At 45.5% G+C, this 21,332-nt stretch overlaps 1 protein-coding gene across 4 annotated transcripts in view; it reads right to left on the reverse strand.

The window, feature by feature from the left end:
- The window catches only part of TMEM241 (transmembrane protein 241), a 1,254,706-nt gene that overhangs the window by 855,646 nt on the left and 377,728 nt on the right, over positions 1 to 21,332 (reverse strand). For all 4 annotated transcript variants that reach the window (XM_069620899.1, XM_069620898.1, XM_069620897.1 and 1 more), the window contains one exon: positions 3,622 to 3,699. In XM_069620899.1, coding sequence (XP_069477000.1) covers positions 3,622 to 3,699 — 78 coding nt within the window. The remainder of the gene's footprint in view (positions 1 to 3,621; positions 3,700 to 21,332) is intronic.

The raw sequence follows: 21,332 nt of genomic DNA on the forward strand, positions 1-21,332 counted from the left end.
CCGTTCTACGATGTGCGGACTAGTATTTGTGATGTCCGATTTACATCGCACAATAGGTTTCTGTACTGTATGAATTTTTTCCTTTTAATTTATTTAGTTACGCACCTTTACGCTTCCCGATTTAAGTTACTTCTTGTCATTAAATGCCTAGAGATCTATACCTTCATTACAATATAACCTCGTTCCAAGATGGCCGACCTTGAGGCCCATTTACTTCTTAGTCCTTTTTCTTCACCTATTACTTCAGTCCTCTATTTATCTCCATGGTCACATGTAGTCTCCATGGTTTGTGAACAACAAGCCACTCGGCTGAACAGACTCTGCTCAGGATTGCCCCCCCATGCTCCAGGTAAGCGTGAATGCATGTGCATTTATCTATCTAGGGACCAGGGAAATAGTTCCTTAGTCTCATGATTCCTTTTTTTTCTGTTTTCCTTACACTTTCTTTAGTTGATACTCTAACTGACCTATTACTGCCGGATTCTTCAGCTGTTGACCGGCCACACAATCTTGACATCAGTTGCATATCAGCTTTGAGAATTGTGCCATTTGCACATTCTTACCACGGTAATTCTTTACATTTTTTGCCTTGATTAAACACCATATTATGTTTCCATTACTTCATATTAGATTGCTAGGTATATTATACTAATCAAGGACTTCATTCCTGTTCAGTTTGGCTATTCGTATGACAGAATTCCCACATACTGAGGCACCTCTGTAGTGACGGCGGGATACTTAAGTTCTACATCCTTATGTGGGCCGCTTTATTGATGATTTTCCGCCCTCCATATTTTGGTTAGGTATGTTACTCAATTTTTTATCTCACACCTATGACTGTTACGTTTGAACATTGAGCTTGGCATTGATCAGGCTTTGTTTTCTTTAGATTTCTGGTATCTTTTTGGGAATTAGCCATGTTTTAAGGAACTAACTGATGCACGAAGACTGTCTATCTATTTTCACCGCTCCGTCCGGTTCTCTGTTTCCGGCACTTTCTACTCACAGAGGTAACGATTTTTATATTTTTTCCATATTAGATTGATACAGCCTAAGAACTATCTGTGTGTTGTTTTACCTACATATTTAATTTTCTTTAGCTTATGTTTCACCATCCACGTGATAGATCCCATTAGAGGTAGTACTCTACTAAATTACAGTATGATGGACGTTATACAGTTAATTTTGCAGGAAAAGATGCTTCAGTAGACCTTCAGCCGCTCTCTCGAGCAGGGGCAACCTAGTTAATCTTATAATGTTGCATGAATTACAATGCATATTAGAACATGCTACATTGTTTCAATTCCCTATTTTTTAGGGACAGATTAATGTTCTAAATACAATTAATGCCATTTATTTTTTAACTGTATACATTTAATATGACATGAACAGTCTATGCATTGTGCTTATAAAATTTTCTTTACTGAATTTATGCTTTCCTTTTTAAGAGTCCAAGTGTGGCCTTATGAAGAAGAGGAGAACTTCCTCGAAACGCGTCGCTAATCAATTTGGACTCCATTTTTCTTCAATTTGAGCTTTATCTATTGATACTGTTTCTATGCACTGTAAATAATCTTTGTCTGAACTATAATTCTTGCTGAAAATAATACAGCCTGACTATAAAGATATATATTTTTTTATCTCACACTCCTGTGTCTGACCATATGTGTTAGAAACAAATGTATGTACAATGTATATAACGCAGTTTAAACAACTGTATTGGATTAATCCAAACATTTGAAAGTGTGCAGGGGACGGGAGGGTTCCCAAGTTGAATCCTCTTTCTGTTTACCATTCGGGTATACTCCCCCAACCCGAACAGTGGTTCACAACAGCAAGTGCTTCTGTTGTAAAGATCAACTTAAAATAGCTTTACAACAGCTTCACAATGTTCAATATTTTGGAACATCAAAACGTTTAGCAACTCTTCAGGGGAAACAAGATTCACATTGGTGCTCTTTAATACGCCTCTGAAAATTATGCTCCTCTCCTTCTGAATAACTTTACCAGAAGTGCAGCCTTCATGCCACTCTTTTCCCTACTGGTTAGGTAACCAAATACTGACAAGGATAGGGTTGTATTCTGCTTCTTACTTAGCTTTGGCAATATGGGTTTATACAAGCTTTTGTTACATGCTTCTCAAAATATGGGCAACACGCTTCAGAACCTTTGGATCTTTCCTTAGTCCCCTTCTGCCTTTGACAGTATCTGTTGGATTTGAATTTCTTTGTTTTTGGTCTCTTGACTTAGGCAATGGTTGTATGTATTAGCTTTTAGTAATATTGCCCCATTGGGTTGCTGGGTTCTCAACAAACTCCCACACTTACATTTACAGTCATTTGGTTTGAACAAATATTGCTTTACTTGCTTTCTGATAGTTCGGTATTGAAAGTTACTCTTTGTGTCACTTCCACTCATACCCGAGTGCTTGCTACTTGGTAAACGCCTGCCTTGAACACACAAGCAGTTTTGGACTGCTCCAGGGTCCATAACTGCTGGTGAAATCACCAGGTAAGACGTGCATGTCAGATCCCCTCGCTGCTCGCAGGTGTACTGCTTCTGTGGCTCACCGACACCCAGAAAACTGCTACTCCTGGTCCACCACTGCCGGTGCAATGTGTAACAGGAGCTTCTTTTGCTCCAGAGGCTCTCTGGTGCTCGCCAGCTACCGGAGACAGCCTCTTGGGGAGGAAAGCTTCCTTCGCTTTCGCTTCTCGCTGCGCAGCCTCTGAAAAACAGGTCTTCGGAGATCAAGCTTCCCTCTAGCACGTTTACCTCTGCATGTAAGGCTTCTGGAGGCAAAGACCCTCTCAGGACTGGCTACTGTTTTCTGCCCGATGGTGGTCCCGGCGTCATCTCCCTCTTCCAGTTTCTGCTTCGGCTGCATACACGAATAACAATGATCTTCCTGCTTGCTCTGCTCAACAGTGGCCTGCACCTGAGGGGGCTGTTTAAGCCTCCCAGTCTCCTTCAGGTGTGGGTCATTTCTATCAATGATGTGACCACTCCTGCAGCATTGTTTCTCTTTAGCCCTCTACCTTGTCCCAGTACTTAGGGAATTATATGACTTGAAGTCCCTAATGGCAAAGTTAGATTTTCTCACTTCTTCTGTTTTGCAATAAGCCACTAGAAAGTTGGGGTTTTGGGGAAAGTTGAACAAGGGGGGTTCCCATTCCTACTGACCGGCGTCCCCCCTCATGTGATACTCCCACAGAGCACCACCCCCAGGGTTAGGATCAGATTCCCTGGCCACATGAGAAGGGTCCCAGGCCAGGTTTTCTGGGGGAATCATTGCTGTTTCATCAAAGTATACTGTAGCAAACCTGTAGCAAAATTACGTTTTTTTTTCGAAATGGGGGTGTCCCCCCTCCCAACCCCCCTTTTTTAAAAATGTTTTTTTTGTTTTACCCATTTTTTTTTATTCCCGGACCCCAAAATAAATATATAATTAAAAAAAGAGGAATTCGACTTTTTTTTTTATATTTATTTTTCGACATTTTGGTCTTTCGACATTTTTTTCCTCGATATTTTGACTGCACACCGCATCACACATTAAAACAGACATGTAAAAATCAAGAAGCAGCACAGTATAGCTCACAATGTATAGAATAGTTGCCATACCTCTTTCTGTGTGCACCTCTGGATCCCACAGGAGAGTACTTCTGCTGCATTGTGCAAGGTAAAGAACACAGGGATTGGCTGTCATGGAAGAAGGAAAACAGGGATCAAAATCTGTACATTTTCATTGGCAGATGTCACCTAGACCTTTTAAGCCTCTTTTCTATCGAATAACATGAAGGGCACGCCACCTTGACCCAGAACATAGTGCCACTCCTCTGATCTTCTCCTTTCCTTTACTGTACATACAGTAACTTTCAACTGAATATAAATATCCATCTATTTGAGTTATTGTTCATATTTCATGTTGCTTGCATTTCTTGCATCCATTCAATGTTGCTATTGTTCTTCCCCCTTTCACCTTCTGGATGATTCTATGTCAAGACAATGGACGAGCATTATGCTTCAACTTCTTTATTCACTACTCTTCAGCAGTTTCAATTTGTAAACTGAAAATGAAGAAAATGTCTCCTTTTTGTGTTCTCTTTTAAACTACATTTCCCTTTCTTATGAGCAATTTCTGTAGTCCTTCACACTTCCTGTCTCTGTGGCTCTCTAGCGACTTCCTGCCTTTGGCTGCTCCTCTTCTTTAGATTCTCTTCAGCAAGATAAGTGTATTTCTTACTGCAGAGCATGTGTTTAAGCAGATTTGATAGAACGTACTGGTTAATAATGCAGTAGGACTGGCTGACTAACAGCGCAAACGCACCAAGCTGACTTTGTAGTGAGGCACAAATATATTTTTTCAATGCGTGCGGGTAGTGCAAATTTCAAGCTGGGTGGGAGCCCGCTAGAGCATAGCATTTAATTGCTGGCGCGTGACAGTGCCGTTGGCTCCGAGCGGGACCCACGCTTCCTTTCAGGCACCCCCAGGGCCCCGCTCAGTAGCACAGGCAACGGAGCAGAGAGGAGTAGCCGGACTCCCTACCCCCCTTCGGGAAGGCGGCGCAGTCGCGTTGCACTTGTGATGCGGCACCAGGGAAGACTAGTATTAGTGCCGCACAAGCAAGCACAACCCGGTGGAGAGCCAGCAAAGTTTTCCTCACCGCGGGCTAACAGCGGTCAAAACAGAAGAGCCCAGTACCAACACGCACATCACGGCACACGATCAGGGGCTCATATTAACTGCCCAGTGTTGCAATATCTCATCAGTTAGTGCTTATTCTCGGCAGACATACTGAATACTTAGAGAAGGAAGGACCTACCTGGCTATAAGCTATACAGCAGTCTTGAACATGACAGAAAGATGCATTGATTTGACTTTGGGTGCCTGTGAAGCCACCAGCAGGCCACCAGAGAAGAGCCTTCAGGAGAGTAACAAGACCCGAAAGAGAAAAATCTCTTCTGCTTCCCCGGGTCTGCGTCCTGGTGCTGAACATTGGTCCTCAGAGGGTGCTGCGCCTCTGGGAAGCAGAAAGAAGCTTTCCTCCAAAAGGGCAGCAGTGCCAAGCCTCCTGACCCCCATCCCATGGGATGAGAATATGGGCAACACAGTTGACGGCACTGGTGGGGAATCCCCAGTTGATATGGCCTCCTCCCAGGAGGAGGACGATAAGAAGTTGGAGGAGACGCTGGCCCCCGCGGGCTGTAAGAAGGCCATAGAAGAGAAACACCTGGAAGTGACGGACGCGGATATGTCGGATATGTTCGATCCAGAGGGGATTAGAAACCCCAAATCCTCAGACTGGCAACCCTCCCCAAGAGTAGCGCAGTACATTGCTCAGAGAATAAGGAAGCCTTTGGACAAGGATAGCAGGATCACATGAAGACAGAATGCCAGCGCCTGGACCTGGCAGGCAAGGTGGCCGACACCCCAGAGCTAGACCCCAAATGATCACATTCATGACCGGGACCTCGAAAGACCTGAGGAAAGGTATGGCTAAGTCACCCCAGACAAGCTGCCAGAAGAAACTGCTGGACCTCACCGGGACTATAGCGAAGATTATGGTCCTGGCTAAAAGGGCCAGGGATTTAGGAGAAGTGGTGACCCGGTTACATTGGCAAACTGGACGCTGCGAGCGGTATGCTTTTTTGGGCAACGCAAACTGTGCAATCTCCTCGGAGAGCCGGAGGGGTCTCCTCCTGAAGATACACGCCAAGCTGAGTGACCGCACTTCCCATGAGGCCGGAGAGGCAGCACAAGGTCTGCTGTTCGGAGAGGCAATGAGGAAGGAGATGGGGAGCTTTGTAGCCACATATACCTCCCTGGCGAAAGCACAAGCCTCCATCAAAAATATTTTCCTGAGCAGAGTTTGTGCCGGGACCGGCCACTATCAGCGTCGATTGACTGGTTGGTTTGCGTCATCTCAAAGACCCCAGGGCGGAAGGGCCCAATACTCAATGTAACAGGACTCCTTCCCATCCAGAGGGAGGAACTTCATGGGTCGCAGAGGCAGGGGAACCGGCAGATCGCAGGGAGCTACTTCCGGTGAGAAAAACACTTGCGATATATCCTCCAGTGGGGGAGAACGATGCAATTTTGGCTAAATTGGGGTGCCGTCTCCAGCGATGCATGGGTGCTCCATTCAGCCCGGGGCTTTCATCTAGAGTTCATTCAGACCCCAATTCAAACAGCGTGGCCATGCAACATCCATATAGTACAGGGGGAGCAAGCACTGTTATACGAGGAGCTAGAACAGATCAAGGTCAAGGGAGCCATAGAGCCCTGCAGCTCACAGGAGCCGAGATTTGTGAGCAACATGTTTTTAGTGCACAGGAAAGAGAAGGTGAGACCGATGATAAACCTGAGAGAGCTGAACAGCTAACTGACACAGACATTGGTCCATATTTTGAGGGATATTCTCATTAAGGACGACTGGATGGCCATGATAGACCTCAAGGACGCCTATCTGACAGTCCCAGTGGCGGACGAGTTCCGCCCTTCCTAGCGTTCAGGTGGGGAGGGCGATTCTGGCAATTCAGAGCACTACCCTTCAGTAGCCGTGGTCATCTGAGAGAAGGCTATCTGCATCATAATACACCTCGACGACATTCTGCTTTTGATGGACAACAGAGAGACCTTAGTATATCAGGAACGATGAGTGAAGGATCTCCTGTTGTCCTTCGGATTCCTAATCAATCAAGAGAAGTCGGACACTGTCTGGACCAAGCGGTTGGATTTCTTAGGGTTTGTGGTGAACACATGGGATTCATGGTGAACACATGGGCAGCAACGCTAGAGCTGCCAACAAGGAAGATAAGGGATATCAAAAAGGAGTTAAGAGTGTGCCTCGACAAGAAGGTTGGCTCCCTCAGGACTCTAGCGAGAGTAGTGAGGCTTTTAGCATCTTCCATTCAGGTCATATTCCCAGGGCCCCTACATTACAGAGCTCACAGAGCTCATCAGAGACTGAAGATCGGGCATCCTCAGCAGGGACTGAGATAACAAAAGTCGGCAGGAAGAAGGCGATCGCGATTATGGTGGCCATGTGAAAGTCACAAGTATGGTTTCCAGCTCTGATGGAATTTTCCTCGGATTTCCTGAGGACTCTCCCATCAGAGACACACCTGCCCACAGATACGGCTGGGTCATTTCATCATCTCAGAGTGAAGGGCACGCTCCAGCTTATGGCTTGCCGGGTTGTTGGGAGAAGATGGTCCATGGCAGGCATTTCGAGCCATGCTGCCCAACTTATATCAGACTTGTGGACACCTTCCACGCGTAGGAGCTATAACGTGACCTGGAGCAAGTGGGAGCGCGGATGCGAAGGGAGAAGTATTCCTCCTGTTTCTGCCCTTGTAGTCTCCATCCTTTATTTCCTGGCCTCCCCCATAGAAGACAGCAAGGCTTTCAGGACGTTGGGGGTGTATAGATCAGCAATATCGGCAGAGAACATGGCAGTGGACAGCGTTCCTTTAGGAGAACATCCGGCGGTGATTAGGCTCATGAAAGGGGCGAAGTTTAGGGTTCCTCCGACCCCCAAGCACGCTCACCTATGGGATGTAGCCGTGACGCTTCGGTTTTGGATGGAGTAGCCTGCAAATAAGTATCTATCGATTACGCAGCTATCAGGGAAATTAGTGATGTTGTTGTGTCTGGTGTTGTGTAGGATAATCTCAGACGTCCGAACCTTGGAGATAGATAGGAAGATATTTGGTCCCCAGGGGGTTACACACTCACCTTGGCGAAAAGGACCAAGACTAATTCAACCTCAATTTCATATCCTTATCTCCCCGGGCTGTGCGTGGCGGCTTGTATCTGGGAGTATGAAGCCCGAACAGTGGAATTCTGGCTGGTAGGGTTACGCAGCTGCCGATTGCTCTCAGGAAGCCTTTTAGGGCAGTAGGTTCAGCCACTATGGCTAGATGGGTATGCAAGATTATGAAACATGCGGGTATTGATCTATCTCGGTTCGGGGTTCATTCAATGAAGGGTCACAATGGTGTCCAAAGCTTTTACAGCAGGAGGGACTCAGACATTCTGCAAGCTGCGGACTGGTCGAGCAACAGTGCATTTCAGACTTTCGGTTTTAAGCCAGTCTCATCAGTGGCTGGAATGGTGGTGCAGAGCTTTGAACAAGCAAAATGCTTGCCTCCGGTCTCGACATAGAATGAAGATTAGCTAGGCTTACACACTGGGAGTCTAGATTCTATTAAAGACACGAAGGCTAGCCATACTCTCCCACTCAGCACATGCACTGTAATGTATCATTGTACTAACGCTGTACTATTTACCTTTCTGAGAAACATGGCAGTGCATTCTCCCCCCTAACAGTGTTCTTTCTGTTCTCACAGGGGATGACCAGAAGAATGGCTGAGAGTTGTCGAGCGTGAGGAAGACTCGTGGAAGTTTGCATCGGACAGGAGATAATTCCATTGGAAAGTGAGATCCTGAGGCGTTATCAGGACATTTTGTGAGCATTTGAGTAGAGTATGCACTGTTTGACACACAAGTTTCAGATCAGAACATCCAAAGAAGAGGAGGAGCCAGAGGTAGGAAGTAGCTAGAGAAGCTACGGTGACAGGAAGTGTGAAGGACTATGGAAATGGCTCAGAAGAAAGGGAAATGTACTTTAAAAGAGAAAAAAAAGGAGACATTGGACCTCATTATAATGTTGCCGGTACGGTGTGAACGGTGCATGGGGGTGGGGAGCCTGGATGCACCGGCACCGTTCATACCGTACTGCCGAATTACGAGTTCTACTCGCGGGAGTTTGACAGCCCCTGCGAGCATAACTCCGTTATCAACAGTGCCGGTGCATCCATGCTCCCCACACCCATTCTGCCCAATGGGGATGGGAAGCCCGGCAATACCACCACCCGCGTATGCGCAATTACCGGCCCATTCAACTCGTAATGGGCCGGTAATTGCCCATTAGCGGGTGGCGGTGCCAGTAGCGAGTTTGGCGGTAGCCATGCATGTAAAACAGGCACGGCTACCACCAAGCTCCTAATGAGGCCCATTTTCTTTAATTTCAGTTTAAAAGGTGAAACTGCTGAAGAGTAGTGAATAAAGAACTTGAAGCAGAATACTCGCCTTGTGTCTTTAATATAATCAAGACTCCCAGTGCTGTTAGCCTAGGTAATCTTCATTACAACCTGCTCCTGCATCACCCAATGCTTATATATGGCATCCAGAATAGGAAAAGCTCTGGTCTCTGCAATGCTCATGTACAGCATTCTATTTGAAGCGCTAACCCTATTCTCCACCAATAAATACAAATATGTCTTCCTGTTGAGTACATTGGGATTCATATGCTCACAGCTTTCAAATTATTCTAGACTTCATTTACTGAATGATTCACAATTAATTTCAGATGTCTATTGTGCTAAAAAGAAACTGCTCAAACCTTTTCTCTCTTTTTTTCAAATGTTTTACTACAAGACATCTCACCAAACAATATTGCCAGACCTCAAACCACCATCTACATTTACGTGGTAAAGTATGGGATAAAAAAGCTGAACAAAATAGATTTTTGCCTTTGTTGGTCGAGCAATAGACCCAACATCTTCATTTCACCACTTCTGACTTCAGGCTTACATACCTCCTTATAGAGGACTGCATCTACCTTCCGGCAATACTTAAGAAATTCTGCCTTAAGAAAGTGAGTGAGTAGAATCCAGTATGCAAATAGTAATTATCGTGTAGGAATCTCAGGTACATGCTTTAAACTATTTAAGTTTCAGGTTTTAGTTTCAGGATATCAGGAACACCCAGCTGATCTTTCATCACCATCCAACTCCCATTGGATTGATTTAGTTTTCGTAGAGCGCCACGTCGCCCATAGGCCTCAGAGCGCTTGAACATGACAAAACAAACAAAGTATCCCCCAACGAGGGAGTGGAAACGGTACAGAGTCGGGAGGAGCATGTTGAGCTATTTATAATGACTATTCAGGAGTTTTATTGAACAGGAGAGTCTTAATGCCCCTCTTGAAATCTGTGAGGGAGTTTTTTTGCCAGAGCTTGGGCGAGAGTTTATTCCATAAGGTTGGCGCCTGACAGTCAAACATAGTACCTCCAAAGGTTTTTAATTTAAATCTTGGCTGAAATAGCTTTAAAGGATTGTGGGATCGTAAAAATGAAACTTACACAACACTCATACAGACCATTCGAAATTGCTGGATGTATGTGGATGACATATACTGTACACATGATGATTTAAATGAACACTTAGAAATGTTGAATTTGATCATAAGGACACTAGCAACTAAAGGTTATATTTTAAATTTAAAAGATAGCCCATAGAGAAATCATATTTCTGGGGTTCTCATTATCTGATCCGGGAAGGGGATATACCTCTCAATACATGGAGAAATGTGCACAATTGCAGAGCCCACGCATACTTAAAAAGTTGCAGGTCTTGCCTGGCCTTTTGAATTTTGGGTGTTCATATGTTGCAGAACATGCAGCTTTAGTGAAACCACTATATGACCTGTTGAAACTCAACCTCTTTCCATCAAAAAGGAGGAGCACACACAGATTTTGCACCACTTTTACGAGCAAATGACTCAGTAGTGCTGCAAACAATATCATGCACATAAATCCACCAAAAGTGCAGTTAGAAGCAGCTACATGCTCCAGTATCTTAAATGCAAAGGCACTACACACTCTAGGTGGGTCCAATGGGCATCGACCCAAGCAGCACCTGATATAAAATATCATTACAAGCCAGAACTACAACAGATGTATGAACTGGAATGGTCTTTAAAACAAGAAGCAGATGCAGCAGCACCAGACATCCCACTTTGGATTTTCGCAAATGTGATATACTGTGATGTGAGAGCTGTTCCAGCAGTTGGAACACGCTCTAAATATTCTATTTCCTGTGCTGCTGTAAAGGGTCATTTCAACCATAAGAATGAGTTTGAGCACCAGGATACACAAACAAAGCATTTAAGTGATACATCAGCTCAGGGTGGTGAGTTACATAGCCTCCACCCAGCACCGTGACAGCTTGGCCCACATAAGCCCATATTAATTGTGTTGGATTCAGACTGCGTAGTAAGAGGTTACAATTTTGACCTACAATGGCAGCAAGCAAACTCATTCAGAGATTTCAAAGGCAAACAAATATTGTCAAAGCTACTTTGACAATATTTGGCAAGAGGTAGGAACATCAAAAAGGCCAGACCTCTCATCTGGGTTATTCAAACAAAAGCACAGTGAAAGAATTCTGTATACATTGCAGGCAATGTGCTTGCTGACCAGTCTGCATGACAGCAGACTATAAAAAACGTTGTTGTAGTATTGACAGGCTCTGCTACATACATAGAGGAGGACATAAAAGCATGCACATTGTCTTAACCCACAAGTGTTCCCCACTACTTATACATACACTGCAAAGGGGAACACAGTGATAGGCACTATCCCTAGGTGAAAGGGCGGCCCTGTTGATAGGGTACTACGAAATAAACAGTATATGTTAAAACTATTCTCTGCAGTACATGCAAGTGTATTCACATCCCACTTTAGGGTGTCGGCTATGACACAACTCTTGCAAGACTGATATTGGTGCCCAGGGTTTACTAAAGAAGTACGGTAGTAAATAGAAAATTGTTCCATATGTTTGCAAACAACTATGGACAATTCCAGAAAACCAAAAGAGAGCACACTAATAAAGGCGACGGTGCCATTTGAATGTATGTATATGGATCAGGGATCACCTAGGTCCACCGACACCCTTCAACAATTACAAAACCCTGTTAGTCGTGGTGGACTTGTGCACCAGATTTACCTGGTTAATTCTCCAGAAGAAAGCAGATTGTAAAGAGGTCACAAAAGGATTGCTGTCCTTAGTAGCTATGACAGCACCGAAATTGCTCCAAGCAGACAATGGGCCAGCATTTTCTGGTAAAGCCTTAAGAAAGGCCCTGTCAAACTGGGGTTGTAAACTGCATTTCTCAAACCTGTTTCGGCCACAGTCAAATAGGATGGTTGAGTGAGCTAATGAGATAATAAAGCAAGCCCCAAGGTCCCATCTCCTTCCTGCAGCTCCCGGCATACCCCACGGTTTCCAGCAGTTCCGGTATTCACTTAGCTGGATTTGTGTTTCCTTTGGCGCGGGTTGTTTGTAACCTCCAGATCAGAAGATTTGCCTTCTTTGCGCTTCATTAAGCATGTCTGTTTGTTTAAAAATAGAATCAGGTGCCGGCTGGAACTGCAGAGTGATTTTCAGACCCTTTGCAGCAGGAAGGCTTTGAAGAAAGAGATCGGAGTGTGTGCCACTCGTGAATGAGTTAAATAGAAGACCAGCCAGCAAAGGACACTCTTGTTGATCCTCACATATTTGCTGGCTCAAAACTCAAGACCTTCTCAGAGAACACTCTTGGACTGTTCTCAGGAGACACCCAGGCTGCCTCTCTCTCTGTGCTCCATTCTACAGCCACCATTTTGTGGGAGGACCTACAAAAACTTACCCAGCACCGCGGAGCGGTCGCGGAGTTCGAACAGAGTTGAGCAGTCTTTGCAGGAGACACCCAGGCTGCCGCTCTCTCTGTGCTCCATTCTACAGCCACCATTTTGTGGGAGGACCTACAAAAACTTACCCAGCACCGCGGAGCGGTCGCGGAGTTCGAGCAGAGTTGAGCAGTCTTTGCAGGAGACACCCAGGCTGCCTCTCTCTCTGTGCTCCATTCTACAGCCACCATTATGTGGGAAGACCTACAAAAACTTACCCAGCACCGCGGAGCGGTCGCGGAGTTCGAACAGAGTTGAGCAGTCTTTGCAGGAGACACCCAGGCTGCCTCTCTCTGTGCTCCATTCTACAGCCACCATTTTGTGGGAGGACCTACAAAAACTTACCTAGCACCGCGGAGCGGTCGCGGAGTTCGAGCAGAGTTGAGCAGTCTTTGCAGGAGACACCCAGGCTGCCTCTCTCTCTGTGCTCCATTCTACAGCCACCATTTTGTGGGAGGACCTACAAAAACGTACCCAGCACTGCGGAGCGGTCGCGGGGTTCGAGCAGAGTTGAGCAGTCTTTGCAGTCCTTGTCAGGACTGAAAGGCTGTCAGGCTGCAACAAGAAATGAACCCAGAACCCGCGTACCCCGCGCAATCTTCGCAGGGGAGACCAACAACAGAGGTGGAAGAACCGGAAAAAGATATCTGAGGAGTACTGGCCCGGCTCCACCAATACTTCAAACCTCACAATCAACAAACCAACCAGCCACAAAACAAGCACCTAAAGCACGCTTACCAGCTCAAGCAAATCCTGGCCCTAAATCCCCCCCCTACTCTCAACCACCTCAAGCGGGACTCCCAGCGGACGCTCAAACTGCATATGTAACCCTGCAGCACCAAAAAAAGCCATGTCATTGGCTAAAGACTTTCAAAGCATTCAGTCGTCACCTGCGACCGAAGCCGGCGTGACAACGCACCATAATTCGACCGCTCAGCCGCAAATCACAAAAGAATCAAATGCGGAGCCGAACGAAGACCCCGCGCCAACTCCCCCCCGCCGAGAGCAGCCCATTGCAGCAGGTCGGAGGACAGGCTGCGAGGGGCTTCGCCCCAGCGGGGGGAGAAACCGCGGATGAGCCCGCTCACAACAATAACACGAGCGCCGCAGGAAACCGAGAAATCTCACCGGCTCCCAGCACCACCTGCGAACGACGAATGCCGAGGCTTTCGACTAGGTCGCCGGCAGCTCCAGCTCCCGCGGAGAGACCGGCTCGCAGCACTGTCGCAGCTATGGTTCACGTGTCGGAGACCGCGGAGGAAGCAGCAGGAGCTGAGGGCTGGGAGAATCACAGCACGCCTCCCCGGCCCCTCGCTCCAACACCCCCGCAGTCTGGAAGAGCGCCCCTAGAGGCGATCGACGGAACTCAACCAAACAGTGTTTGGGAAGAGTTCGCTCCAGGCAAAAAAGTCACACCTGAAACAGACTCAGCACCCGGCACAGAAACTAACAAGAAAAAAAAATGTCTGACACAGCCTGCTCAAAAAACACAGAAAACCAAGCAGGCTAATGGCTGCCAGACAAAAAGAAAAACTAACAAAAACCGCAATCAGCAAAAAACGATAAAAGGGAAACAGGACCCCACAAATGAAGCACTACTAAAAACCACCTTCTGCAATTCCCTGAAAGACTTTTTCTCCAGACAGGGGAAACATAAACACGATATTCTCAACGAATTAACCGACGACGAGATACTGGAGGCCCTAACTGACCCAGTGCCGACAACTAAAGCTCGCAAAACGACATCCAAGGCCCTAGACTTAGAGGAAAAAATGTTAGACATCGCCAAACAAGGGGACCAGCCTAGTCAAAACTCCAACAGCATAACACAGGACCCGACAACGCCAATTGGCAAACTCATGGACAAACCACCACCAAAAGCGGCAATCATAGACGAACACCCACAGCACTCTATCGACCCTCTGCCTCAAAAGGAAACCAAGTCACAGCTGGACGAAGATGCACCCTCCCAAGCCAATGGAACCCACTCAGAAGCAGAAACAAACATTGGATCCCAAACCAAGCCGCCGGAATCCCAAACTCCCAAAACAGCAACAAATAAAATCATTGATCAAAGACAAGACCCACCAGCTCCAGCAGTCGGAGCAGACTGGGAAATTTTTGCTAACGCCCAGACCCATGAGAACAAGCACCCTAACAAGGGACCAAAGAGGAAGTTACCTGCCACACAATCAGACACAAGAAAGATCAAGATCTGAACAGCCCCAAACATCACTGGCTAGACCCGGCAGAACAAGCCTCCCTCAAACAACAGAAACTCCGTCAAGGAAACCAGACATGATGACCATAATGTCAGCGATCTAGCTCCTTTCGGCAAACTTTACGAGACCCTGAATGACACGCTAAAAGACAACACAACCCTAATTGCTCTCATGCACACGAAACTAATCTTTCTAGAAGGCTTCATCACCGCCAAGGAACAAGAAATAAAAACTAAAGACCATACTTCGAGAGCTGAAAAGGGAGAACAAAAACAGTACTCGACTGCAGAAACGCAAACAGAGCAACCACTATGCGCCCAGATCTTCAGTTTCCGAAGCAGACTACCAGAAGAGCCCAAAATAAAGAAAATCCTGGGAACCAAAGGAAAAGAATCACGCAAGAAGAATCAGTCACCCAACCAACTCAACACAACAACAGATCTACCGACCCAATTCTCAGAAAAAAATACACTGGCAGAAAATCGCACAATGATCAAAGATTCAACTACCGATCGTGGCAGACCAGAAAAAATACTTCTTCCAAAACAAACTACTTCTTCTAACCAGCAACCAAAATCACCCCCCACTCATCAACTGGGACAACAATCTATTCAAAAATCGCCAAGAACAACGGAAGACTTCTTGGCGGATACAAACTTAATGAACCTGTCCATACACTTAACGCCAGATCAAGATGCTGAAGAGGTCTCAACAATCAGCATCGACGCGACCCCACCAAAATCAAAGCAACAAACAAAAAGAAGACGAAAAAGCGCAACACCACATCGCACCACCTCCCGAGGTTGAACTTACGATATCTGAAAGGACCGAACCTCTCCTCCCAACCAAAGCCAACCCTGCCAGTATCCCAAAAAAGTCAAGCCCTAGTCTTGGATGAAAAATGCAACGTCAACAACAAAGACACCCCCAACATTGAAAGAAATAAAACCAGGAGGTCAAAGGAAAGAACCCCTCGACGCAGACCAATAAACCGATCCCGATCAGGAAAAAAGGCCCCTTGGAATAAGCCCAGAAAAGAATGGACCTCCCGCGCATTAAAGAAAAAGAATGATGAAAACCGCCAGACAATAATCCTCAAAATGGAACAAACAGATCACAACTCTGAAGCAGTAACTCTAAATAGAGGAACTATAATGAAAATTTTCAGAAACATCAAGTCCCTTAGACACCTGAAACCAGAAGACATCCCTCTAGTAGAACCATACCACAAAGCCCGCAAAGCAAAAGCATACATACACATAAAAAAGAATGCAAGAATCACCCAGCCTAAAGAAACGGACACAGATCTACGACAAATAGGCTATCTCCTGACGGAATACTGGACCGACAACCAAACACCCAACCAGCAGATCCAGTCCAGCCCAGACAACTTCCAGTCGCATCGCCTCGGAGCTAACAGAAAAGGTGATAACACCACCGGAAACACCCCGCAAAAAACCTGTCATCTAATGCTGAAAACCAGTCGAGAAGGCGAGAAAGAAATACCCCATCAACTGAAACAGAGAGAACCCAGAAAGATAAACAACGACGGCAACGAAACGACAGCAGAAAAGCTCCCAACACCAAGAATCAACCTTAAAGACAAAGAACAGAAAAGGACAACCGGACTCTCCCTTGGACCAATCAAACAGCTATGGTCCTGGTTTCCTAAAACAACCCCAAACAGGCCTACTAAATAGCAACGACCAACGAGAGCAGAGAAAGATTCACCCTTAGGAAAAACAACAAACCTGCTCTCAACGACAACAACTTTGAAAATGGCATCGTGGAACACCCGAGGATTCAAACACCTGATGAAAACAGGAAAAACTAATCTAGGAGACTTCGACATTCTAGCACTACAAGAAACCTGGCTTACAACCTCGCCAGCTTTAGACGGCTACGAACTGACAACCTCAAAAGCCGTAAGAGGAAAAACGGGCCGTCCATCTGGAGGCCTCCAGATCGCAGTTCGAACAGGAAGCAGTCTGGAAATAGACAAAGAGCTATCTTCCTCACAGAACCATCTAACAATTAAGGTGAAGTGGACCCGACAAAACACGATCACGAACAAAAGCTGGGAAACCCCGATCATAATAATAACAACGTACTGGAACCCAGACAAAATCTCAGATGACGATTTTCTTCGTATAATTGAAACAGAAATAGACGAGACCCAAATAAACTCCGAAACCACCGAATTAATTATCTGCGGAGACCTGAACGCTAAATGTCCCCATAAAAGCTCTTACCCAACAGCACCCAACAGCGAGACAAGAGGAGACTCAAGAGGCAAAAAATGGCTAAAATTAATGGACTCCAGAAACCTCCAGAACACGGCATTGCTGTCAACAACAAAACCCCTAATTCCAACTTGGGAAAGAGCATCTCAAGCGGGAACAATCGACTATATATTCGCTTCAGAAGGTATGTTAGAACTCTTAACCTCATTTGAGGTCCTACGCACAGAGGAAAGCGATCATAACATCCTTCTAATATCATGGACCACACAACGCCCAGTCAAACACGTATTGTCGGAAGAAGTGGAAGTAACAACCCAAGGCAATCGCCTAAGACTGAACGCTGAAAGGATAAAAGATCTGGCACAAAACTACAAAAAGAAACTTGCCAAAGAGCCTAATCGGTGTAAAACTGAACCAGACTACCAACCCCTGTTAATTCAATACCAGACAAACCCCACAACGGGTCAGAAAAAAGACAACCCCCAAAGACATCATAAGTACGATAAACTATTGGTACTCAAGCGCCGTGCACTAAGGAAACTAAAACGCCTTGCAGCAAAATCAAGATCGATACTTATGGAAAAAAAACTAAGAGAAGAAACAGCAAAATATAAAGCTTGGTTAAAATCTTACCGCATTCTACTATACCAACAAGACTCAGAAGAAATGCTCAAAAAGGTAATGGGAAGAAACTCCAGAGATTTCTGGTCACTCATAAAAAAGATAGACAGCAACCAGGCCAACAACTTAGCCAACACAGTGAGTGAAGAAAGATGGACAACCCACTTTTCCACCCTATTCCAAAACCCCAACGGACTACAAACCCTAAACACCGCCAACGACAATTCAAATTGGGAAGACATCTCCGACATTGAAGATATAGAAGATGCAATCCGCAAACTAAAGCCTAGTCGTGCGCCCGGACCGGATGGAATAACAAATGTAGACTTAAAAACCAAACCAAAAGAATGGGCCGAGTTTATAAGCCTTGTTTTCGAAACGGTAACAACCTCAAAATTGATACCCCGCTCATGGACAAAGGCCACGGTAGTCCCGATCTTCAAAAAGGGTGACAGAACTGATCCCACTAACTACCGCCCAATAGCACTATTAGATACCATCGGGAAAATCTTTGGCTCACTGTTGCTAAAAGGCTTCCAAAGGTGGGCTTCAACCTCACCCAGCTGGGATCCCCTCCAATCAGGCTATTCGAAGAACACTGGCACACAAGTAAACATCATGATACTCAATATCATAAAGAACAAAACTCGAGCACAGCAACGTAAGGTCTTCATAGCCTTTGTGGACTTAACACAGGCCTTTGACAAAATCGACCGAAGCAGGCTATGGGCCAAACTGGAACAATGGAAATGCCCACCCCAATTACTAGAGCCTATAAAGGCACTGAATCAAGACACATCAATGAGGGTAAAACTAAACCACGCTGGAACTCTATCAAAAGAAATCACAATCAGCAGAGGCGTAAAGCAAGGATGCCCGTTGGCTCCAGCACTTTTTACGGCTTTCATTGGGGATTACAAAGACTCCGGTAAAGGTCTCAGAACCTTCGCACCAAAACTGGGTGATATCCCCACTCCAAGGCTTCTCTACGCAGATGATATTATACTCCTTGATCAAACCCCTGTTGGGCTGCAACGCCAACTAAACAATTTAGCAAACTATATTTCAGAAAACAACCTCGAAATAAACAAGGAGAAAACAAAAATTCTGATCCTCGAGAAATCAACTGCTAGGAAAAAAACATTCCACTGGTCACTCAAGAACACCAAAATCGAAGTGGTAAAAGAGTTCAAATATCTTGGAGTACTAATTGACAGCTCAGGCAACGAAGTAAGAATGCAACACAATCTTTGGGAAAAGACCAGAAAAATAACAGCCCAGGGTCGAGCAATGGACAGGAAATTTTGCCGCTTCTCTTTGCTCCCAATCATAATGTTTTTCAAGGGCAAAGTGGTTCCAGCGCTGACATATGGTGGGGAAGCCTTCCTGACAATCCCAAAAACCATCTGAGACAAGTTGGAGGGCTACTTTTGGCGAGAAGTAATGCAATTCCCGAAGTCAACAGCGATAGCGGCAATCCGAAGAGAACTAGGACTAACTTCATTGAAAGCGACAGTGGATGCAAATGAAATGTTGCTATACAGGAAAATAATCATGCCAGATGCTCCAAGTCAGTACAAACTAATCAATCAAGAAATTCAAAGAGGAAACTGCAAATCGTTATCCGCCTGGGCGAAAAAAAAGGAAAATACTCTGATAGAACTCGGTTTCACCAAAGAAGAACTTTTCCTCACCCCCAACAAAATCAAAAAGAAAATGGATCTACAAGACTGGATACTCACGCAAGAAAAAGCAACAACGAATAAACTTCTCGCCCATTTGCCGCAACACACAAAAAAACTAAACGATCACCCACTAATCGTGAGAAGATTTCCTGACAAAACAACAAGACAACTGTTTTTAAGGGCACGACTAAACCTCTTACCAAAAAATTAAATTAGAGCATTGAGAGGTCTGTCCAACGTGAGTACTTGCAGACTGTGCAAAGATCCCACACAAACCGAAACAATACGCCATCTTTTAATATCCTGCACAAAAACAATCGACCTAAGGCAAGCCTTTTTACTCCCGCTACTAAAGCCCTCTGTTTTACGAGAAGAAGAAGTCTGGTGGAACCGACTCATAAGTGGAAACAAAACATCTTGGACGATTGCAGCAGCAAAGATCATAGACTTATCCTTGGCAAAATGCCTCAAAGAAGATAACCTCCAAGCATCTGTAAATCAAACGTTTTTACTCGCAGAGTAACTCACTCCCAACACAAAAGACGAAGATCTTTCCTGCACAGACCGAGCAGCTTTTTGTAAAATCAAAGAAATTTCATAAACACAAAATAAAAAAATAAAATAAAATAAAATAAAGCAAGCCTTGACTAAATGCACCCTCTCTTCTGGAGGTATTTGGGTAAATCATGTTTCATTAGTGCAGAGTAGCATAAATAACTTACCTCGCCTTTCTCAGTGTGAGGGTAAAACCCCATATGAGTTGCTATTTGGCACTCCCATGTACATGCCGGACTTATAGAATCCTTGTAGTTCTCACCAAGTCAGACCAGCTGCTATTTACAAATCCCCTAGGGGACTCCATACATGGTGAAGACGTTTTAACACAGCACCAAGACAAAGACAAGTGACATAGTACCTTGAAGCCTGGAGACTGCGCTGGAAAGGATCCATGAAAAAGAAGCACTTGGACTGTGCTACAGACCTCCTGTAAAGGTACTGGAAGTCACTGGCTCAAGAACAGCCGTCCTGCCAGCTATGCCTCCTAAAAAAGGTACCTCTCAAGTGTGGGTAGACCATCTTAAAAGAGCTCTAGATGGTTACTCCCCTGTTCCAGAGAGAGAAGGCTTTCTATCTTGAACAAACTGAGAAGCATGCAAAAGTAGATGAACACACCACATTGGCAATCAAGAAACCTCCTCAAAATCAGAAAATATTTGAATTTGTTTGGGGAACAGATAGCTGGAAGAGGTGAGGCCAAAATCAAGACAAGCACAAGATCAATTGTGGATGTTTTGAAATGTCCAAGTTGCCCAAGAGTCGCAAGATGCTTATTGGAATAGTAATCCTGTTCTACATTTTGCTGTGGATAAGTCTTCTACCCTTTTTTTTTTTTTTCATCTGAGGTACATTTTTAACTCCATTGGAGATGCCAACAACCAGTAGACAATTGAACATGACAACTTTTGCCTTAGCACATATATTATGCAAGAGGGATGTGCAGCCTGTTGGTGGAGGTGGGGTCTCAAAATGTTACGCTCACTTGACTCCCACGGAGGCGCTGGCCTGGTTCGCGCTGCTGTGACCTCTTCTAAGGTGATGCGCAGGGTTCGGAAGACGGACTGGACCGGGCCCCCAAATCTGGCTTGTCTGGCTCGCAGAAGTATCCTTCTGTAGGCGAAAATAGGGGCTTAACTGTCTGCGGGGTAATGCAATTGGCCTCCCACTTTCCCCTCTCACCCTCCTCGAAACCCTTCTGTGATTTCTCGTAGGGTCTCACCTTAGGGTCTGGAAGGACGAGCTCTCCATCCTGCTTCTGATGCAGGGGCGCGTTGGTATCCAGTTACTTCACTGGATTTTCGGATTGGTGAGAACCAAACTTGCTTGGCTTCCAGGTAAGTTTTTTTGATAAGAGGTTCCCCTTGTGTCCATGCATTAATGTACTAATGCTGGTGTCTTTTTCCCCATAGGGGCCGGGGTACGGAATGCCGGGGAACAGGCACCGGCCCGAGATGAGAGGTGAAATCCTTGTAGAAATCAGGTAAGTC

Source organism: Ambystoma mexicanum, chromosome 5q (assembly GCF_040938575.1).
Source record: "Ambystoma mexicanum isolate Mex_15411 chromosome 5q, UKY_AmexF1_1, whole genome shotgun sequence".
Classification (NCBI taxonomy): Eukaryota; Metazoa; Chordata; class Amphibia; order Caudata; family Ambystomatidae; genus Ambystoma; species Ambystoma mexicanum.